The sequence below is a fragment of the Artemia franciscana genome, chromosome 19 (genome assembly GCF_032884065.1).
Source record: "Artemia franciscana chromosome 19, ASM3288406v1, whole genome shotgun sequence".
In the NCBI taxonomy this organism is placed as follows: Eukaryota; Metazoa; Arthropoda; class Branchiopoda; order Anostraca; family Artemiidae; genus Artemia; species Artemia franciscana.
The window spans coordinates 3,700,791-3,720,610 of record NC_088881.1 but is presented as its reverse complement, the minus strand read 5'-3'; the positions used below and the strand labels follow the sequence as shown (position 1 = coordinate 3,720,610).

The 19,820-nt window shown below is 35.2% G+C and overlaps 1 protein-coding gene across 1 annotated transcript in view; it reads left to right on the top strand.

Moving 5' to 3' along the window:
* Positions 1–19,820, top strand: part of LOC136039174 (uncharacterized) — a gene marked incomplete in the record, with an annotated part of 228,537 nt that overhangs the window by 116,595 nt on the left and 92,122 nt on the right. Inside the window, 3 exon segments of the mRNA XM_065722689.1 lie at positions 2,053–2,183; positions 6,641–6,669; positions 15,692–15,798. Coding sequence (XP_065578761.1) covers positions 2,053–2,183; positions 6,641–6,669; positions 15,692–15,798 — 267 coding nt within the window.

Sequence of the window (19,820 nt, the reverse complement as noted above, 5' to 3'; positions counted from 1 at the left end):
CCTGGACAAAAGGAGGCATAATATGCTGATGAAGTTTGGAGCTGATATCCTGAAGTGACAACTTTGCGGAAACTGAATAGAATCCATTCCATTTTTTCTGTTGTGTTTTGCATTTTAAAGGTTAAGTTGGTCCTTCCAGAGTTTTGGCTTCCCCGTGCTGAAGGATGGTAAACAGAAATGAAGACTATCATTATATAATTTTATAACTAGAATTTTTGTTTTTAAAATTATTTTGGAAAAGTACCATTTAGGAGCCCTTTGGTGTGGTCAACTGCTCTTACAAAACTGAGAAAATAGTGAGTAAACATATTACAAGCCTGAAGTTAGTGAGTGGAAGGAAACTTGAAGGGAAAAGCTAAAAACCGGCAAATTAAGCGAGAATTAGAAATGAAAACGGAGCGAAAATCGTAAACATCATTTGAGGTTTTTTTTGGTGAGTGGAATCAAATTTTACCCCCGACTTTTCAGTTTTCCTTTCAGTTTATTGCCACTTATGCTACAAACCCTTGTCGTGTCTTGCAAAAAACAGAAATTGTGAATAAACAACAACGCACCATGAACACTGACGGCAATTTCACAGAATATCATACCTTTTAAGGAACATCGGGTTAATATCTGAAAAGGACTAGTTAACTTCTACCTCCGACTAGCAGAGGGTCTGAAGCTTCTTTTTTTTTTACAAAATCCAACAGTAATGGAGAAACTGCACACCGTGATTCATCAAAGCTATATCACATACAGTCATGCTTACAAGCATATGGAAGTTACTTTGGGTGAATACCCTCAAAGAATTACTTGCCCACTACAACCCCAAACCCCCGACTAGTTGAAAATATTTTCCTTAAATTTATAACTAGTTCAGGATATTTGGGCTAAAGTATTGCTTCAATTTTAATTAATAGATCCATTTTGTTTGAAAACATTCAAACCTGTCTAAAGTTTTGGACTGCATATACTCGGCCCAGGCACATCGCTGGAATTTATTTTGGGATTCAGAAGTCTCTCGGTTGCCAAAATTTCAGAAGCTGTAAAAGTTAGTGAATTTGGCGCTTTTATTAATATTTATGAGAATTACTTACAGTTCTTGGTTCTATATGTTTCAGGCAGATGGAATTCTCATTGTCCCAGAACAAGGACCTACGCCAGAACAGGTGGGGGAGGGGGGTCAATTCCTATTTAAATTTTCACTTTTTTTAATTCTTGTTTCTCCCCCCCCCCCAAAAAAAAAATAAATAAATAATAATAATGCGTACACCTCTGATCCGGAATAAAACTATGCTATCTTTTTAGTAACTAAAGAAAAATAAATTATGAAAAACCAAGGATTGTTATATATATATTTGTATGTATATATATATATATATATATATATATATATATATATATATATATATATATATATATATATATATATATATATATATATATATATGTTAAATAATTTTTGGTCCTTGATATTTCAAGCTGGTGAAGCTAACAAGTTGGTTTCAAGCTATTTTTCATAGCTTAAAGTGGATAATAGAGCCTATAATATGGATAGTTTTATAAATCTTTTTTAATTAAGAAAATGTTTTAAATCTTTTGAATTAAGAAGATTCTGTAAACAGGGGCGTTATTTGCTATGGGGCAGGGGCAAACTACCCCTCCCAGACCTCGGCCCCCGGACCCTAGTAACTCCCCCCCCAAGTGAAATTTAGTTTAAAAAAAAAATATTGTCAAGACTAAGATCAGCCTGCTTAATGCAAGCATTCACAAAAACGGGTGAGTTTTCTTTAGTATATCTTTAACTTTATGGTTCTATATGACTCATTTTTAATGTCTCACAGTCATTTTTACTTTATTTGGGAAAATTCGCTCAAACTTTATCTTCTCCCCCCAGGATTTTGGCGAAATTACGCCACTGGTTGTAATGTTGAGTGCGAACAGAAATGCGAAAGACAGTTTGTCCGAGAAGCAACTATTTATATATTACGTTTTTATTATATTTTATATATTAGAATATATTTATTTATATTTTATTGTAGTTGAAACTGATCTTTGTTTCGTTTTTAGTGCATTTGGTGTCCTCTCGCAAATCGCTGCTCTGATGGTATTGATAGAAAACGACAGGATTGGCTTATTAAAGGCTGTGATTCAAATCATTTGGACACCATTCAAAAATGTAATGAATATGAGAAACTGACGTAAGAATCTTACTTTTTTGCGCCAAAGACAAGTTTACCAACTTCAATGATTGCCGAATGAACGAAAAAAAGAAACGATTAATAGTTAGGTCTAATTAGGTCCTTCCACTTGTCAATTTCTTGTCTTTTCTCTTTCTCCCTCCTTTTATATTAGTTTTTATTATCATTTTCGCCTTTTTGCTTCTTTTCTTTATGTGTATATATGTTACGATGGAAGACCGAAATCTGGTTTATGTCGACATTCACTGGTGAATGTCCGAAATTAGTTTTTCTCTGCTTGGATTCAATCAGCTTTGCCAGTCAACTTTTACAGTTTTATACAAGGTTTGATGGTGACAGGTTAGGTTAGGTTGAGTTAGGTTTTGAACCCATTGCTGAGATTTGTAACCTAATTTAACCTAACTCTACCTAACTTTAATTTTTACCATCAAACCTTGTACAGGACTGACGATTCATTCGATTGGAAATCAAAAGTTCTCTCAAATGTGATCAGGGCAACGAGCCCCCCTCGCTTTTTCCCCCCAAAAAGATCCAGTCATAATTTGTCCAAGGGATTCTTGTGGAAGGGGTGTTCGTATACTCTATGGAGGAGAATCGTTCAATTTGAAAGCGTAATCTCTAGTTACTTTTTAAAAAGTCGAAAGTGACTGGAGGGTAATCCACCTCCTCCCCGTGCCTTTTTTCGCAAATACATCCGATCAAAGCTTTGAAAAAGCCGTTTTGTTCACAATAGTCTAAAGGTCAAATAGCTATGCTTCTTGAGTTGAACCCTCCCACCAGCCCCCGAACAAGAGCTGTAAGCTATTCAAGTTGCACATTGTTAACATATAAGGTTTTCACTGAAGGGGTGACCGTGTTTAGTTAGGAGGAGGCTTATTCGATTGGAAATTGAAAGTTTTTTGTCCTTTTTTAAGAGTCAAAACTGGTCGGAGGGAAACCAGCCCTCCCCAACGCTCCTTTTTCCCAAATATATCTGATCAAAATTTTGATATATTTTTTTCAAACCAGATCAAAGGTGAAATAACTTTGCCTTCAGGGTTTGCATCCCCCAGCCTCTATGACAAGGGCTATAAGTTATGCAAGATACCCATTGTTAACATATAAGGACTTTTATTGGAAAATAGGGCATGTTTGATCCTGGGTCTTCAAAGAGGCTTAGGATTTTAAAGTGAAACTTTAAGGAAGTGTTGATAGGGGTGCTGAAGACAGACAAAACACACTATTTGCTTGCTGGTTATGAAATAGGGAATATCTTCAATATGTATAGAACTATTTTGGGTATTAAATTGAAACTTTCATGGTATGTTGAGATGTTGAAGAGAAATTAGAGGGCAAGCGGTATCCCTGTCCTTTTTAGACGCCCCTCTGCTGAGCACTGGTTAAAATTTTGGAAATTGTCATTTCGTTCGAATTAGTCAAACGGTCAAATGGCTATAGTTCCATGAACGTCATGCACCCCCATTGACTCATGGAGAGGTTTGTAAATTCTGTAATTTGACCATTTGCAGGATTAATCATCAGGGATAGAGGAAATATTTATTCTGAATCTATCCGAAAAGGCTAAGGGCATTAAGGTTAAACTTTGGAGCATGTTGAGGGGTATCTTATACTAAATCAAAAGACAATTTATGCATCAAGTTTATCAAAAAGGAGGTCATGTATTATCTGAAGACCAGCTGAGGGTATTAAGTTAAAACTTTTAGGACACGTTGAGAGAGATTTTGAAACATGTTTGGAGGGCCGCCAGCCCCTAGCCTGCCCCTATTGTTGCCCCCCTTCAAAACATTTGGCCAAAACTTAGAAATAGATATCTTGTTCAAAATAGTCAGAAGCTCAAGCAACTATGCGTGTGAGGGTGTCGAAACTCCTCACAGCTTTGAAGAGAGAAGCTGAACACAATAAAAAGCACTCTGTGTGAGTGAACCAGCTCCTCTTGCCCTTTTTAGATCCTCCTTTCCTTCATCTTTTCTTTCCTTCACAATAAAAAAAACACTGTGTGTTCTCGTTGGGATGCTTCAGAGCTATAGCTGGGTAATCAGCTCCTCTTGCCCTTTTTAGATGCATCTTTCCTTCATCTGTCCTTTCCTTCACATAAAAAAAAACACTATGTATGTGCTCGTTTGGATGTTTAAGAGCTATCGGTGGGGAAGCAGCTCCTCTTGCCCTTTTTAGATGCTCCTTTCCTTCACAATAAAAAAAAAACACTGTGTGTGTGCTCGTTGGGATATTTAAGAGCTATCGGTGGGCAACCACCTCCTCTTGCCCTTTTCAGATGCACCTTTCCTTCATCTTTCCTTTCCTTCACAATAAAAAACACTGTATGTGTGCTCGTTGGGATGTTTAAGAGCTATCAATGGGCAACCAGCTCCTCTTGCCCTTTTTAGATGCTCCTTTCCTTCATATTTCCTTTCCTTCGTAATAAAATAACACTGTGTGTGCACTTTGGGATTTTCTAAGAGCTATCGATGGGCAACCAGCTCCTCTTGCCCTTTTTAGATGCACCTTTCCTTCATCTGTCCTTTCCTTCACAATAAAAAACACTATGTGTGCTCGTTGGGATGTTTAAGAGCTATCGGTGGGCAACCAGCTCCTCTTGCCCTTTTTAGATGCACCTTTCCTTTATCTGTCCTTTCCTTCACAATAAAAAAAACACTGTGTGTGTGTTCGTTGAGATGTTTAAGAGCTATCGGTGGGCAACCAGCTCCTCTTGCCCTTTTTATATGCTCCTTTCCTTCGTCACTGATAAAATTTTTAAAAGACGACTTTATTCAAAACATTCAAAAAATCTAATAACTATGTCTCTAATAGCCCCAGGGCAATGATTGTAAATCATGCAATTTGACCTGTATTTCATGTAAGATTAATCATTAGGAATTGGAGGGATTTTGATTTTAGGTGTGGTCAAAAAGACTGAGGGTATTAAGGTGAAACTTCTGGGTATGTTGAGGGACATTTCAAAATAAATCTAAAGATACTCTGTATATCCTGTTGATGAAAAGGGGGTATTTGTGATATCACACGAACAGCTGAGGGTATTAAGATTAAACTTTCAGGGTATGTTGAAGAGGATGTTAAAAAGGCATCGGAGTGCAACCAGTCCCCCTCACATTCTGTTTTTAGCTGCCCTCCCTCCACAAATATCCGATGAGCATTTTGAAATAGCCATTTTGTTCAAAATAGTCGGAAAGTCAAATAACTATACCTTTTGGGATGACGTCCGCCCAACCCCAGACAGCCCCTTGGGGATATGTTGCAAGTTGTATGTTGCCCACTCTTTACATACATGACTGGCTTTTGGGAAAGGGAGACATATTCAATCCTGAATCTTGAAAATGGCTAAGAATATTTAGGTAAAATTTTTAGAAAATGTTGAGGGGGATATCAAACAAAATCGAAGCACATTATATGCAGAAGGGTTGTAAAAATGGCACAACAGCTATGTCCAAGGATGGCTAAGGGTACTAAATTGAAATTTTAAAGGCATGTTTAGAGGGATGTCAAAAAAGGAATGAAGGGCACACACCCGCTCTTGCCTCTTTAGATGCTCCTCTTAATGCTGACAGAGATCTTACAAAGCCATTTTATTCAGAATAATCACAAGATCTAATAGCCATGCCTCTGAGGATATCATGTCTCCACTGCCCCCGGCGCAGGGCATATAAATTATGGTATCTGTCCATTTTTTTTTTTTTTTTAACGCAGGATTTACCATTGCGATAAGAAGAGATGTTTAATGCTGGGTCTGTCCGAAAAGGCTAAGGGTATTGGGGCAAAATTAGGGAAATATTGAGGGTTATGCTTAGCTAAATAAAAAGAAACTGTTTTCACCCTTCCACCACCCCTATCTGTAAATGTCTAAGGCCTCTTGCTTCATTTGCGCTGTACTGAAAACGAATTATATCGCAGATATTCTCTTTTGTATTTACAACATTGAAAATACAAATAGAAAATTACAGTGAAACAAATCTCGAATTCCTGAGCTTTCGGCTATTAATATAATTTAATGTTAAATATTCAGTTTCATTTTATTAATTCTTTCTAAGGACTGTTTAAGACATATATAGCTCTCAGTAAAACGCAAATGATGGAGTAGGCTCTAGGGTTTTACAGTTAGAGGAGGGGGAAGGGGACAGTTGCCAAACTCTTATTTGTAGTGATTTTTGTTCGTTTTAAGTTTCATTTTTTTTTTAGTACCTGTTGTATATTTGTTTGCTATGATTGTTTATTTAATTTCTGTTTGTTTTGGGGTTTTACATACTGTTCAATAGTTATTATTAATCGTTTTGAGTTTGAAAAAATTCAGGAATTTATTTCTGCTGGTCTTAAAATTCATGTGGCTTTTTACTTTTCTATGATTAACTCATTCTATGAGTTTTTTTTATTATTCTTAGGAATAATGCCATTTGACTCCGAAAGTAAACATATCACTTGATGCTTTTTCTTTTTCTCTTTTATAGTTCAGCAGTCGTTTCTTGGGAAGAAAAAGGTGAGTCCTAAATCTTTTCTTCTGTCACTGTTTCATGTTTAGATGCTCCATGTCAATCGGTGGTGTCCACCAATGGTGATTACAGTATGTCTCAGTCTATATGTGCGTACCACTATCAGTGTAGTCACGGTGAAGCCACGGTGGCCACTTTGTATGGCATATCCAACGTTCTATCATCTGAAGAATTTAATAAACATTATTAAAAAAAAATTAATTTAAAAATAAAAATTTTAAAACGTTAAAAATTTTAACGTTCTATCATCTTGGTCTAAAAATTTTTTGAGACCAGTAGATAGAAGTATGAAAAGAAGATATAAAAAATAGAACAAACACACAATAGGAAATTACAATATTTGGGTTTCTTCAGGTTTTGTTTTTTGTTATCTTCAATGATATCTTTTAATATTCTTGTCGAATAGTAAAGACACCTGAAATAATTTTCACCAGTAACCGTATTATTGGTTCAGACGGGCAGAGCCAAGAGTTATGTAAATAGTGAAAATTATTCTCTTTTGAAAAATGAACCAATAGTCAATAAGGGAATAAAAATTTTACTTAATCACCAGGGGACAAGATTTTCTACTGGACCAAAAGGAGTTGCTTCAATAATAGCTAACAAGAGGCTTATTTCCCAACAAAATAATTAACTTAATTTCAATTTTATAATTTTTTCTCAGTTGCTTTGATGTTCTCACTGATGTAACTCTAATGGCTTCTTTCCCTACGTGGATCAGTAGTGACAATTGTATTTACTATTATTTGTGGTGGTTTTATTTTTTTTTTTAGTTTAGTGTTTTTTCTTTTTATCTTGTGCTGAGGATGCCTAGTTTACATACAGGTGAAATATCCGCGTTGTTCTAGTCTGTCATCTCTTTTCTCTCTACTGGCCGCAGTCTCGTTTGATGCTTTTTAAAGTGGTATGAGAAGGGAATAGAATGTTGACATTTATATAGTAGGGCATTATGTAATGTAAGAATATGTGATTTAACTGTGAAGGAAAATTTTCGGATTGGCCCAGTAGAGATGTATTAGAGTTTCTATGTGCTTAATTGGTGTTACTTGTTTAATTGATTATGCTTAATCCAAAGTAAGCAGAATGGGTTAGATGTTCTTTAATATTTATTATGATTTTGAATGATTGTAAATGAATTATTGTTTTGGAGGTTTTGAGCGGTCAGGATGCAAGAATGGGCTGACTTCTAGTGTTAAGAGGACCAAATCACTTAGACTAGGAATAAGTGACGGTAAAGAGGGTATATTTGGGTAATGTGATAAATTGGTGCAATGAATAGCTTCAATTACCTGGGTAGTAGTGTTAGCAAAGACGACGGATGCAGTGAAGGTGTTAAAAGTAGAATAGCTAAGGCCCAGGCTGTTTTTTCACAGTTGATGAAAGTTGGGAAAAACAGGAAGATAAGTCTGATAACCAAGATTAGAATATTAGAGACAAAAGTGGTGAGGGATGGTAAATTTGTCTTGACGTAGAAAAGCTGAGGGAGAATATTTTTTTACGTAGTTGAACAATCTTAGGAAGAATAGGAAGATGAATCTTAGAATCATTTGCGGATTGTAGAAACCTTCTTAATAACTGGTCAAGAATAACCATGCAGTATAGATATGATGAAGAAAATAAGCTAGATGTTTTCCCAAGGAATTGTAAAAAGGGGTAGAGTTTTATCATGTGAAGCTATTTTCCAAAGGACCTGTCTGACAATGTAGAGAGAGAGAGAGAGAGAGAGAGAGAGAGAGAGAGAGAGAGAGAGAGAGAGAGAGAGAGAGAGAGAGAGAGAGAGAGAGAGAGAGAGAGAGAGAGAGAGAGAGAGAGAGAGAGAGAGAGATATTAAGTGTGTCTTGTTCATATCATTTAAGCCACAAACTTTTAAACGGGATATAAGTACTATTAACTTGTACTATTACAGTATTATTAACTTGTATTATTCCCAGGACATAAGTATTATTAACTGGTATTGCAGATACAATCTTGTGCCCAAAATACCCATATATTATTGTACAATTTGATTCATGTTTATCAAAAGAGCTGATTTTGACTCCAATAAGTGCCATAAGAAATTTTCTTGTTATTATCAATAAAGACCTATAGTCAAGCCCAAACCTCGTAAAAGAGGCTACAACCTCGTAAAAACCACATTTTTCGTACAACTTATTGTCTGAAACACGTTCAGACAAAGTGGTGCCCGAAACAATCCATAAACAATCCCTCTGGAAAACATCTAACATATCCTCCTTTGTCTTCCAAACTACCCACTTTTGAGAACCGTGCTTTACCACTTTTATAACTGTAGCTTCAGTTATTCTAATCATGGTTCGCAAACTATCTCAATATTCTTCTCAACTTTTTTTCTGATGTGAACAAACACACTGGGCCTTGACCATTCTTTTTTTTTTAATCTTAACTGTGTCTATTATATTTACTAATAATATTAAGCATGTAAGTAAAGCTATCTACTTAAATATTCTTCTCATTTCCAAGCATCATCTTTTCACCTTTATTTATTCCTAGACTAAATGACTTAGTCTTCTTCATTAGTTTCCAAACTCATTTCTGCACCTTGAACTCCCAAAACCTTCAAAAAATCTGATTTTGCTAATATTTATATCTAAGACAGTGAAATTACCTGCATAATCAAAGTCAAGGACAGTTCTAAATTGATTCTATGATTCCATTTGATCCCACGTTTGATTCCATGCTCTTCTATAGCCTTTGGTGTGCTTCTTAGGACAAAGTCCATCTAAATTATCCACATTAATGGAGATTGAATGCAACCTTGCTGAACTCCTGATTCAATACAAAACCAGTTACCAAATTAACCAAGCTCATTTCTATCTTAACCGCAGTAAATGTTGTTCTCATATGAAGTTCAATTAATTCATCTTAGTACCATGCTAGGATAGGGCCTTGAGTAGAGCTGTTTTTTTTGGCCTGAATCTTCTTTCCTTCGGAGAATCACATTGTTCATCTCTACAACTTTATTCACAACATCTCTAAGTCTAAAAACTATTATATTAAGTCATTTGTTTCCTATAGAAACCAAGCTAATGCTCAATTCGTTACAAGGATTTAATTAAAGTTTTCCTAAAATGGCTAGGTACTTTCCCTGTTTAATCATTTTCATATTCTTTGGTAATTTATCTCTGACTTCACAACACCATATTTTCAAAACCCATGTGCTACAGTGTCAGCACCTATGGCTTTAATATTTTTTTTTTTTAGTTCTTTTAGTAATGATTCTAACACTTCTTTAGATAATAAGTTTTCCTTCAATTATGAATTGTTTCAAAATTTTTCATTCTTTTCTGTGTCATTTCTTGTAACTTTATCACGGTTTAACACATTCTCTAAATGGTCTGCCCATTTAAATGGCCATATACATTCTCTAAACAGTTTTTAACTGTTTTTGGAAAGTTCCTCTCAGCTATGAAGCACATAAATAGACCATAATATATTATACTAGCTGTTGGGGTGGCGCTTCGCGCCACCCCAACACCTAGTTGGTGGGGGTGCTTCGCCCCCCCCCTCCCCAAGCCCCCCGCGCGCGTAAGTCGTTACGCGCCATATTAGTTACGCGCCATTGTAGTTGTGTCCCTATGTCCCACCTGTGAATATAGATATATATATATTTATATATATATATATATATATATATATATATATATATATATATATATATATATATATATATATATATATATATATATGTTTTTAACTATGTAAAACTTGCGAATATACAACATTCTTTGCTGTCCCATTGTCTGTGCATATAAATAGAATGTCAGGTTTAACGACTCTTGAACATGCAACATATAATGGTCCATGGGAAAACAATCCGTATTCAGATCTATACCTCATTATTCTAATGATTGCCCTTGAGCTTTGTTGATGGTGATTGCTAATCGACGATTCCCTGTGTCGCAATCGTCATTTATATATTCCCCTGAGCCCCCCGGCGTCCCTGTGTCCTGTTTCTGTATATACATTCGTTTTTGAATTGGTCTTTTTTTAGGTTTTAGTTTTTTACCTTTTTTTAGTTTTTTTTTCTTTTTTTTAGTTTTGTTTTTCTCCTTTATTTTTCATTTTTTTTCCTTTTTCATTTTATTTTCTTTTTTAGTTTTTTTTAGCTTTTTAGCTTTTTTAGTTATTTATTAGTTTTTAGTTTTTTTTTCTTTTTAGTTTTTTTGTAGTTATTACCTTTTTTTTAGTTTTTAATTTTTTTTTACTTATGTCCTGGTCGTCATTTATACTCCCTGTGTCCCGGTGCTTTGTTGATGGTGATTGCTAATCGAACATTCCTTGTGTCCCGGTCGTCATTTATATTCCCTATGTGCCGGTGTCCCGGTCGTCATTTGTGTCCCGATGTCCCGGTCTGTAATTTCGTCAGTCGAAAACATGACGTCAGTCGACACAGAAACATGACGTCACCTGACAGATCCACATCCACAGACAGACAACTTATTTTTATATATATAGAAGAAGATATCGTAATTGGTTTTAACAAAAAGTAATTTAATATAATTGTGTAAATATAATTTCCATCATTATATTAAATATTATGATGGAAATCACTCTGCCTTATCATACGGAAAACAAAAACTTACGAGGAATGAGTGATGTTTTGAAGGTGATTAAAAACGTCATTCGACACAACTTTTTGTTTCTTAGATTATATTTTTACTTAGTAAATCTTAAACATTATTAGTCGTGGGTGTACATAGTCAAAGGAGGTACACATAACATTTTCTTGAATTAGCCATCAGCAGAATACGGCCTTTCTCAGATCTATGAAGAAATTCTTCCACGTTTTTTTTTGTATATTTTATAATCGTTCTGCTCCTAACCTACAACAAATGCATACGCCCTTATTGTAATTATTTTTCCCTTTATAGTCTTTCGTTTTCTGTGTCAAAATGATCATGGTACGCTTTATGTGTTATATAATGTAAAATCGTCATCTTTTGTGCAATAAAAACAAGAAAAAATTTGTCTTGCATTTTTTATGGCTGTGGGGTTATCTTGGCAAAGTATTTTGGGAAAACCAAGAAGCATTGCGTCATTTGGATGATTTGGAATTTTGGAATTCAAATAGTAGCTATTTCAGGTATTGATTGTACCCGCACACGGGGGAGAGGGGGGATCTATAATTCGGGAAAGGGGTCGCCGAAGAAGTGCTTTTTTGTCAAGTGAGATATCTGAAAAGTGTACTTTTTTTTGTAAGTTTGAGAATCTGATGAAGGTTGGGAGGGAGAAAAGAGTTAATCCTGGTCTAACTTCTTAATACTATATTGGGGGTGAGGAGGGGGATGTTTGTTTAAACAAATCTTAGATTCATCATATTTGGGAAGATTTAGGTTAATGAAGTACAACTGTAATTACGTATTAAGGGATAGAGGATCGTTGTCTTTGATGACAAAAATTTTACCCGTATTAATATGGAACCAGGGGCGTCAAATCACAAAAATATACGGGGGGGAGGGTAAAGTGTGTTTATCAAAATGTAGCGAGGGATTTTGCTGTTTTTCTAATTTTTTTGTAATGAAAATATGAAAAATAGATGGTTTGGAATAGAAAGGCCAAAAATAGATATATGTCAAAATCTTGGATGAGGTGCAAAAGTATATAGAGCGCCTGGGTCCCTCTATCACCGATCCTGGGTCCAAAAAGGGGAATCTGCGATCATAAACGTCACTTCTTTTGTTCCCACCGAAACACTATTTTTGTCCACTTTGCACCAGACAGATGAAAATGGGTAACTCCGTTTTTATCTACCAACCCTGTTTTCGTACCAACCAGTCCTTGTGTTTTAAACGCTTGTAACTTAAGATCAAATCAAATTTATTTAGGAGTGAAAATGATTACAGTGTCAGAAATCAACACAGGCCTTATCAGGGGGGGGGGGGGGTCAGAAGCCCATAAAGTTTGAGGGTGATGGGAAATCAAAATAATAACGAGAAAAGTCAAAGTTCACTATGTTTGCCTTTTTTATTGATAGTCTCGTTTCGTTTAAAGATCATGTAAATTGATGCAACAACACTAATTGAGAAACAAATCTCTTAATTCGTTGGTTTGTATTGTTTGGTCAAAACACCTACGGGCTAGTAGGTGAGACATGGTAAGTGTCAGGGGAGAGCTTGACTGCGGCAATTTTTATTGGTCATTTACCCAAAAACTTGAAAATTAATGCTATTTTACATGTTTTTTAATATAATATAACCAATGTGGTTAAAAGAGTGAATTGAGATTCAAATAAAACGAGATTATAATGAGTTCAAGGTGAGATTATAATAGGATTACCGAGGAGAGTTTTAGAGCTGTAATGTATACTTATACATTTTGGTTTTCTCCTTTTTGGGTTAAATAAGTCCTGAGGCCACACAGGTTGAACAAGGCAATATGAAAAAACGCTTGACCCTGAAAAACGAAACGAAGTAATTCAAAGCCAATAAAAAAAAGTAAAAAGATAACCATTATGTTTAAGAAAGAAAATCGAGTTTCTAAATAAAATAGGACTATAGTGAGGCCATGGTGAAGCTTTAATGGGGTTTCCAAAGAGATTTTTTAGAGTAATGAAGGCTGCATAGTCTGTATTTTGGTTTTGCTCATGTTTAAAAAAGAAAATCGAGTTTCTAAATAAAACGAGACTGTAGTGAGGCCAAGGTGAAGGTACAATGGGATTTCTAAACAGATTTTAGAGTAATGAAGGCTGCATAGTTTGCATTTTGGTTTTTACTTTACTTAAAATGTCAATACGAAAAAACGTTGGGCTGTGAAAAACGAAACGAGATAATTCACAGCCAGTAAAAAAAAAAGTCGCCTTCTTACTGCTCACTTTAGAGGGTGACTTCATTTTGATATTTTAGAGGTTTGTCTTTTTGTTTGGTTTTGTGAAATTCATAACTATTTCATTTTTTTCGCTAAGAGTAGAGCAACTTTTTATTTACAGCAAGACATAAACACTGTTAATAAATGAAAATGCAAATGCCTTATGGCCTACTTAAGTGCATTGCCTGTTACAAAGAAACGAAAAAATCGTCATGCAGATTCCATTTTCATTAATTTATAAGGTTAAATCTTTACAAAATAAAACAAGAGAAATAATAATAACCTGACAGTACTTGTACCTAAAATGAAACAAGAAAACTAGAATAACCTGACACTACTTCTTCCTAAAATGAAACAAGAGAAACAATAACAACCTGACCCGACTTCTCCTGAAAATGAAACAATAAATACAGTAACAACCTGACCCTACTTTTCCTTAAAATGAAACAAGAAAAACAATAACAACCTAACCCTACTTCTCCCAAAAATGAAACAAGAAAAACAATAACAACCTGACACTACTTCTTCCTAAAATGAAACAAGAGAAACAATAACAACCTGACACTACTTCTTCCTAAAATGAAATAAGAACAATAATAACAAGAGTTCCATATTTTTAGTTCCATGTGACGAAGGCTAAAATCAACCCTAGGCGTTGGTCGTAATTGAGATGAAAAATATGATCTACGGATGTGGGATGATTATGAAATTGTGATTTTTTTGTAAAAAAGGCATAAAATCTCGGTGGAAGTTGATTAAAAACAAAATCATGGTAAATACGGGAATAGAAATCAGATGGATATGAAGGATCAAAAATATACCAGAAGACCTTATAGGTGTCTTACTTAGGCTGAAAAATCAATATTTAAGAGGATCCTAAGTGCTTAATTTTGCAAAATTTGTAGTGATTTGTAAATAGAAGCAAACGTATATGCCCAAACTGAAGTGCAATAAAGGAAATAAGGATGAACAAGAGAAAAATTAACTGTCTTCAAAATATTATGAGGAAAATGATAGCGGAACCATGAAAGAATCCCAATGTTTTTGATATCTTCAGTGACAAGATTTTAATGTGTTCTTTGAAAGATAAACTTTCATCCAGAAAAATTCCAAGATACTTAAAATGGCGAACACGTTCGAGTTCAACATTCTTATAAAAAAAAGAAAAGAGAAAGAACTGCTTTGAACATTGCCTGTACGTGGAAACAACATATACATATTCACTCAGCATAAGGATAGCTGTGTGAAGGCATTGACCAAAATATGTTTCTCTTTTTTTCATAGACTATGAATCGTCCCGTTGTTTCTATTGTCCTTTTTGGGCTGCAGTTCCAAAATCATTTGGCACAAAAAACTAAATAAAAGATAACGCTGTTTCATAGCTATGAAGCACAAAAAGTCAAATATAAACATATTGTTAAATAATGAATTAATTTATGTCTTGGCCACAGTATTATAACCCTTATAGATTAGTTCAAAATCACGCTCAACTATAACGTCAATAATGTATCCCGTTTGTAATTTTTTGAGTTGACCTGTGTTCTACCTTCTAGAGTAAGCGTTAAGACTAATCTTATGATTAGTATGACAAATAAGATGACCGATCATTAAACCAATGTTACCAATAATATGGCAAGGCAAAAAAAACTAATCATAGTGAAGATTTAGGGCATCATTTTTTGAACTTCGTAAAGATGGGAGCTTGGAATAATAATTTTGCTATCTGTTTGATAAATCTGGCAATTCACAAAGGTATTCCTAACCTCTGCTTCTGTAGCTCAAGTTTGACAATAATTCAAGGAATTTATATATCAACCATAAATTTAGATAATGGATTAGATGTAATAGATTAACAAGCATGACTATGGTGTTATTCAAGGATTAATTTTATTAATTCTGAACCCCGTTTTTACCATCGAACCTCCAAATAATCTTAGGTGAAGCGTTCCATTTTTATTTGGTTTTTCATTTGTTTCTATTTTCTAGATGAATACCCCCCCCCGGGGAAGCATATGAGGATGCGTAAACAGTTAATCCTGATAGGCACATTTTGTACTATGGTTCTGCTCCCCGTACTATGTACTATGTACTATGGTGCTAAACCCCGTTTATGATATCGAATCTGCCAAATTACGTTAGAATGAGCGTTTCATTCATGTTTATTTTCTAATTTGTTTCTTTTTTTAGATGAATATTCGACAGGAGAAGAATATGATTATGAATACAGAGTTGATCCTGATAGGCACGTGAAATCTTTTAACGGAACTGATATTGGAATTACGAACCCGACTGAGGTAATTCTGCTTTTGATCCCGTTTTCGCAATGCATTGCGTTCAATTGAAATTGTTGGCGCAAAGAATATAATGAAAAGAGAAATCACCAATGCAGCAGCACAAACACATTAAAAAAAAAGACAGAAGGAGAAAAGGAAGACTGTTTCCCTACATTAGTGAATATTTTGAACAAATAAAATTCATAATTAAATAAGAGTAATCATAAATGATATAAAATAAAGAATACTATAATACATACTGCTATATAATGGATCTACAGAATATTTATACCATTGATTTATTCGCCTCTGTGTCTGGTTTTCTCTGTTTTGTTGCTGTCTACTTCAAAAGATTATTTTTTTCTGTTTTACGTTGAACTTTTTTGCTTCATTCTCTTTTTTTGTTAAGTGTCATGGACGGCTTGACGGAAAGCCTTGCCGAAAGATATGCTTTGTCTTTTCATCTTAATTCTTCTCAACCGGGTGAAAATCCCATTCGTTTTTTGGTCTCTTAATACTTTTTATGTTTCAATGGTACTTGGTATTTACCAAGTGATATATAGCGATCGCAATTTCTGTCAGTATGTCGGTCCCAGTTTTGCTAGTTTGGACACTTCAAGATAAGTTAGGACGATGAAATTTGGCAGGTATATCAGGGACCAGACCAGATTACTTAGAAATAATTATTTCTCCGATACGAAATTAGAAAAAATGAGGTATTTTTAACTTAAGATCGGTTGTGATGAAACTTAGTCGGAAAAATATTAAATAAACTTGGGTTAATTCGGAAAAATTAGAAAAAATTAGGTATTTTTAACTTACGAATGAGTGACTGGATCTTAATGAAATTTGACATTTAGAAGGACCTCATAATTCAGACTTCTTAATTTAAATCCCGACCGGATCCAGTTTCATTGGGGGGATTTTGAGGGGGAGATTTGGAAATCCTGGAAAACGCTTAAAGTGGAGAGATCGGGATGAATCTTGGTGGGAATAATAAGCACAAATTCTAGATACGTGATTGATATTACCGAACCAGATCCACTCTCTTTGTGGTGAGTTGGGGGGGGGAGCTAATTCGGTAATTTGGAAAAATTAGAAAAAATGAGGTATTTTTACCTTACAAAACGGTGACTGGATCCTTATGAAATTTGATATTTAGAAGGACCTCGTGTTTCAAAGCTCTTATTTTAAATCCTCACCGGATCTGGTGACATTGAAGGGAGTTGGAGCTGGAAACCGGAAATCTTGGAAAACGCTTAGAGTGGAGAGCTTGGGATGAAACTTGGTGGGAAGAATAGCAAAATTCCTAGATACGTGATTGACATAAACGGATCTGCTTTCTTTGGGGGAGTTGGGGGTACCTGATTTGGTTGTTTTACAAATTAAAAAAATTAGGTATTTTTAACTTACGAAAGGGTAGTTGAATCCTAATGAAATTTGACTTGGAAAACGATTAGAGTGGAAAGATCGGGATGAAACTTGGTGAGAAAAATAAACCCAAGTCCTAGATGCGTGATTGACATAACCGTAAGAGATCCTCTTTGTGGGAGTTGGGGAGAGGGTTAATTTGGAAAAATTAGAAAAATTTCGGTCATTTTAACTTACGAACGAGTGACCGGATCTTAATGAAATTTGACATTTAGAAGGAACTTGTATATCAGAGCTCTGATTTTAAGTCCTGACCGGATCTGGTGATATTGGGGGGAGTTGGAAGAGGAAACCGAAAATCCTGGAAAACGCTTAGAGTGGAGAGATCGTGATGATACTTGGTGGGAAGAATAAGCACAAGTCCTAGATACGTGATTGACGTAACCAGACCAGATTGGCTCTCTTTGGGAGAGTTGGAGGGAGGGTTAATTCGGAAAAATTAGAAAAAATTAGGTATTTTTAACTTACGAATGGGTGATCAGATCTTAATGAAAATTGATATTTAGAAGGACCAATTTAAATGATATTTTAAAATGATTTTTGGATTTGAAGGACGGCTAGTTTGGAAAAATTAGAAAAATGAGGTATTTTAACTTACGAACTGGTTATCGGATCTCAATTAAATTTGATATTTAGAATATTACCTCAATACTCAATACCAATACCCCCACTCAATATCACCTCAATACGGTCTTAACGTCAAAGTTTGACTTTTTGTTGCAATTATTTAAGAATAACTATTAGAATGATAAGTTTTTTTTTTAAAGTTCTATAAAAAAAACTGTTGCGTAATGAGTGAGGTATTGACGAGGGGGTAACCTTCTCAGCTGCGTAATAATTTCTTATTGTTTTAAGTTTTGATGTTGCTCCTTACTTTCAGTTGCAACAACTTTTTTTATATCTAATATCTGGTTATTTTTTTAATAATACTGGGAAGTCTGGCTTCTCTGTCATGGGAAATTCCCTTCCCCCTAAAAATTTTGTGATGGAAAGATCCTCCCACGTAATCTCTCCACCAGAAAGATTCCTCCCAGACGAAAAATATCTGCCTACTTCCCAATAGCCAAAACTATATGTAACCAATGGGCAAAGGTCATAGCTTGCAATCCTGACCCGGTCAATTTTGGGGGTCAAGTTATCCTCGAAGACATAAGTACTGGATCTTTTGACTATGTTAAACAAAATGACTTCAGTGAAAAAGGGGCGTGGGAGGGGGCTTAGTTGCCCTCCTATATTTTTGTCACTTAAAAATGGCACTAGAATGTTTGATTTTCGATCAAATGAGCACTCAATCGATCCTCTAGGATCACTAGCTTGATACGATCACCCCTGGGAAGAAACAAAAAAACAAACAAATGACACGCATCCGTGATCATTTTTCTGGCAAAAAAAAAAATGCAAAATTCCTCCTTTGTATAAAGAGCTTGAGACCTCTGCAGTATGGTGTTCTGATATGCTGAATCTAATGGCACGATTTTCATTAAGATCATTTGTCGCTTTTGGGGTGTTTCCCTCCTTTTTTGAAAATTGGGCAAATTTTCTCAGGTTCGTAAATTTTGATGGATAACATTCAACTGGAAAGATTTTGTATATTTTGAATAAGCATCAAAATTTACTTCTTTTGATTTATCTGTTGTTATCAGGACTCTGTTTCTTAGAGTTTCGATTACTATTAAGCCGCATCGCTCCTTACTTATAGTTCGTTACCACAAACTGTTAAAAAACTGACCCATGAAAAAGCGACTCGTTCCAACTTGTTCTCTGTTTTGTGAGTAGGGAGGGGGCGTTCAGGGGGAGGATACACCTGTGTTTTGAGCTTATTCCTCCTACGAAAAGGCTTGAATTACTGGGACTTGATTTTACTTAGCAGAAACCCTGGCGCATATGGCTTATGAAAGAAAGCTAACCCATAAATTTTGAGAGGCCCAAAATTCACTCCCCAAAATCCAAGTTTAGACTTTTAAACAAGCATTAAAAATGTCAAATTATGCATCTATGATATATTCTGTTACATTTTTGTACATGCTTGTATTTGTCAAAGTAAAATACGAGCAGCATTCTCCTCTCAGCTCCTCTTATGTAAGCAGCTCCTGCAAGCTCTTCCTGTAACTCTTAATACACACTGAAAAAGGATGCCTTTTCCTAACTTTGTCAAAACACTTAAGCCTTCTTAACAGTATATAATATACACTGTTACTATAAATAAATAGTAGCTTTTTATCTGAAATTGTGGACGAAAAAAGATGGAATTATCTTGGCTACGCCATTTGGCGAGAGAGTTGAGAATGCCACACAAAGTGCAGAAGTGGTAGCCCTGGGGGTGGCGACAGAGTGGGAGACCGAGAAATACACTCAGACGTGCGCACAGCCGTGAAGTCCAATGTGCGTATGTTACCGTGAAAGACCAAAATTGAAGATTGTTGACAAACTGGTGAATGCCAACAAACACCTAATACGTCACTGAAAGATTGAATATTTCATTACATTCTTGTGTATTCGAACCCTGGCCGGTGAATGTCGACACGGCAGATATGCTCTGGAGAATCTCCAAAAGAAAGGAGCCGATTAGGAGGCAACTGGCTGTTTCCCACCAAGTCCATTTCTCTGCTTCG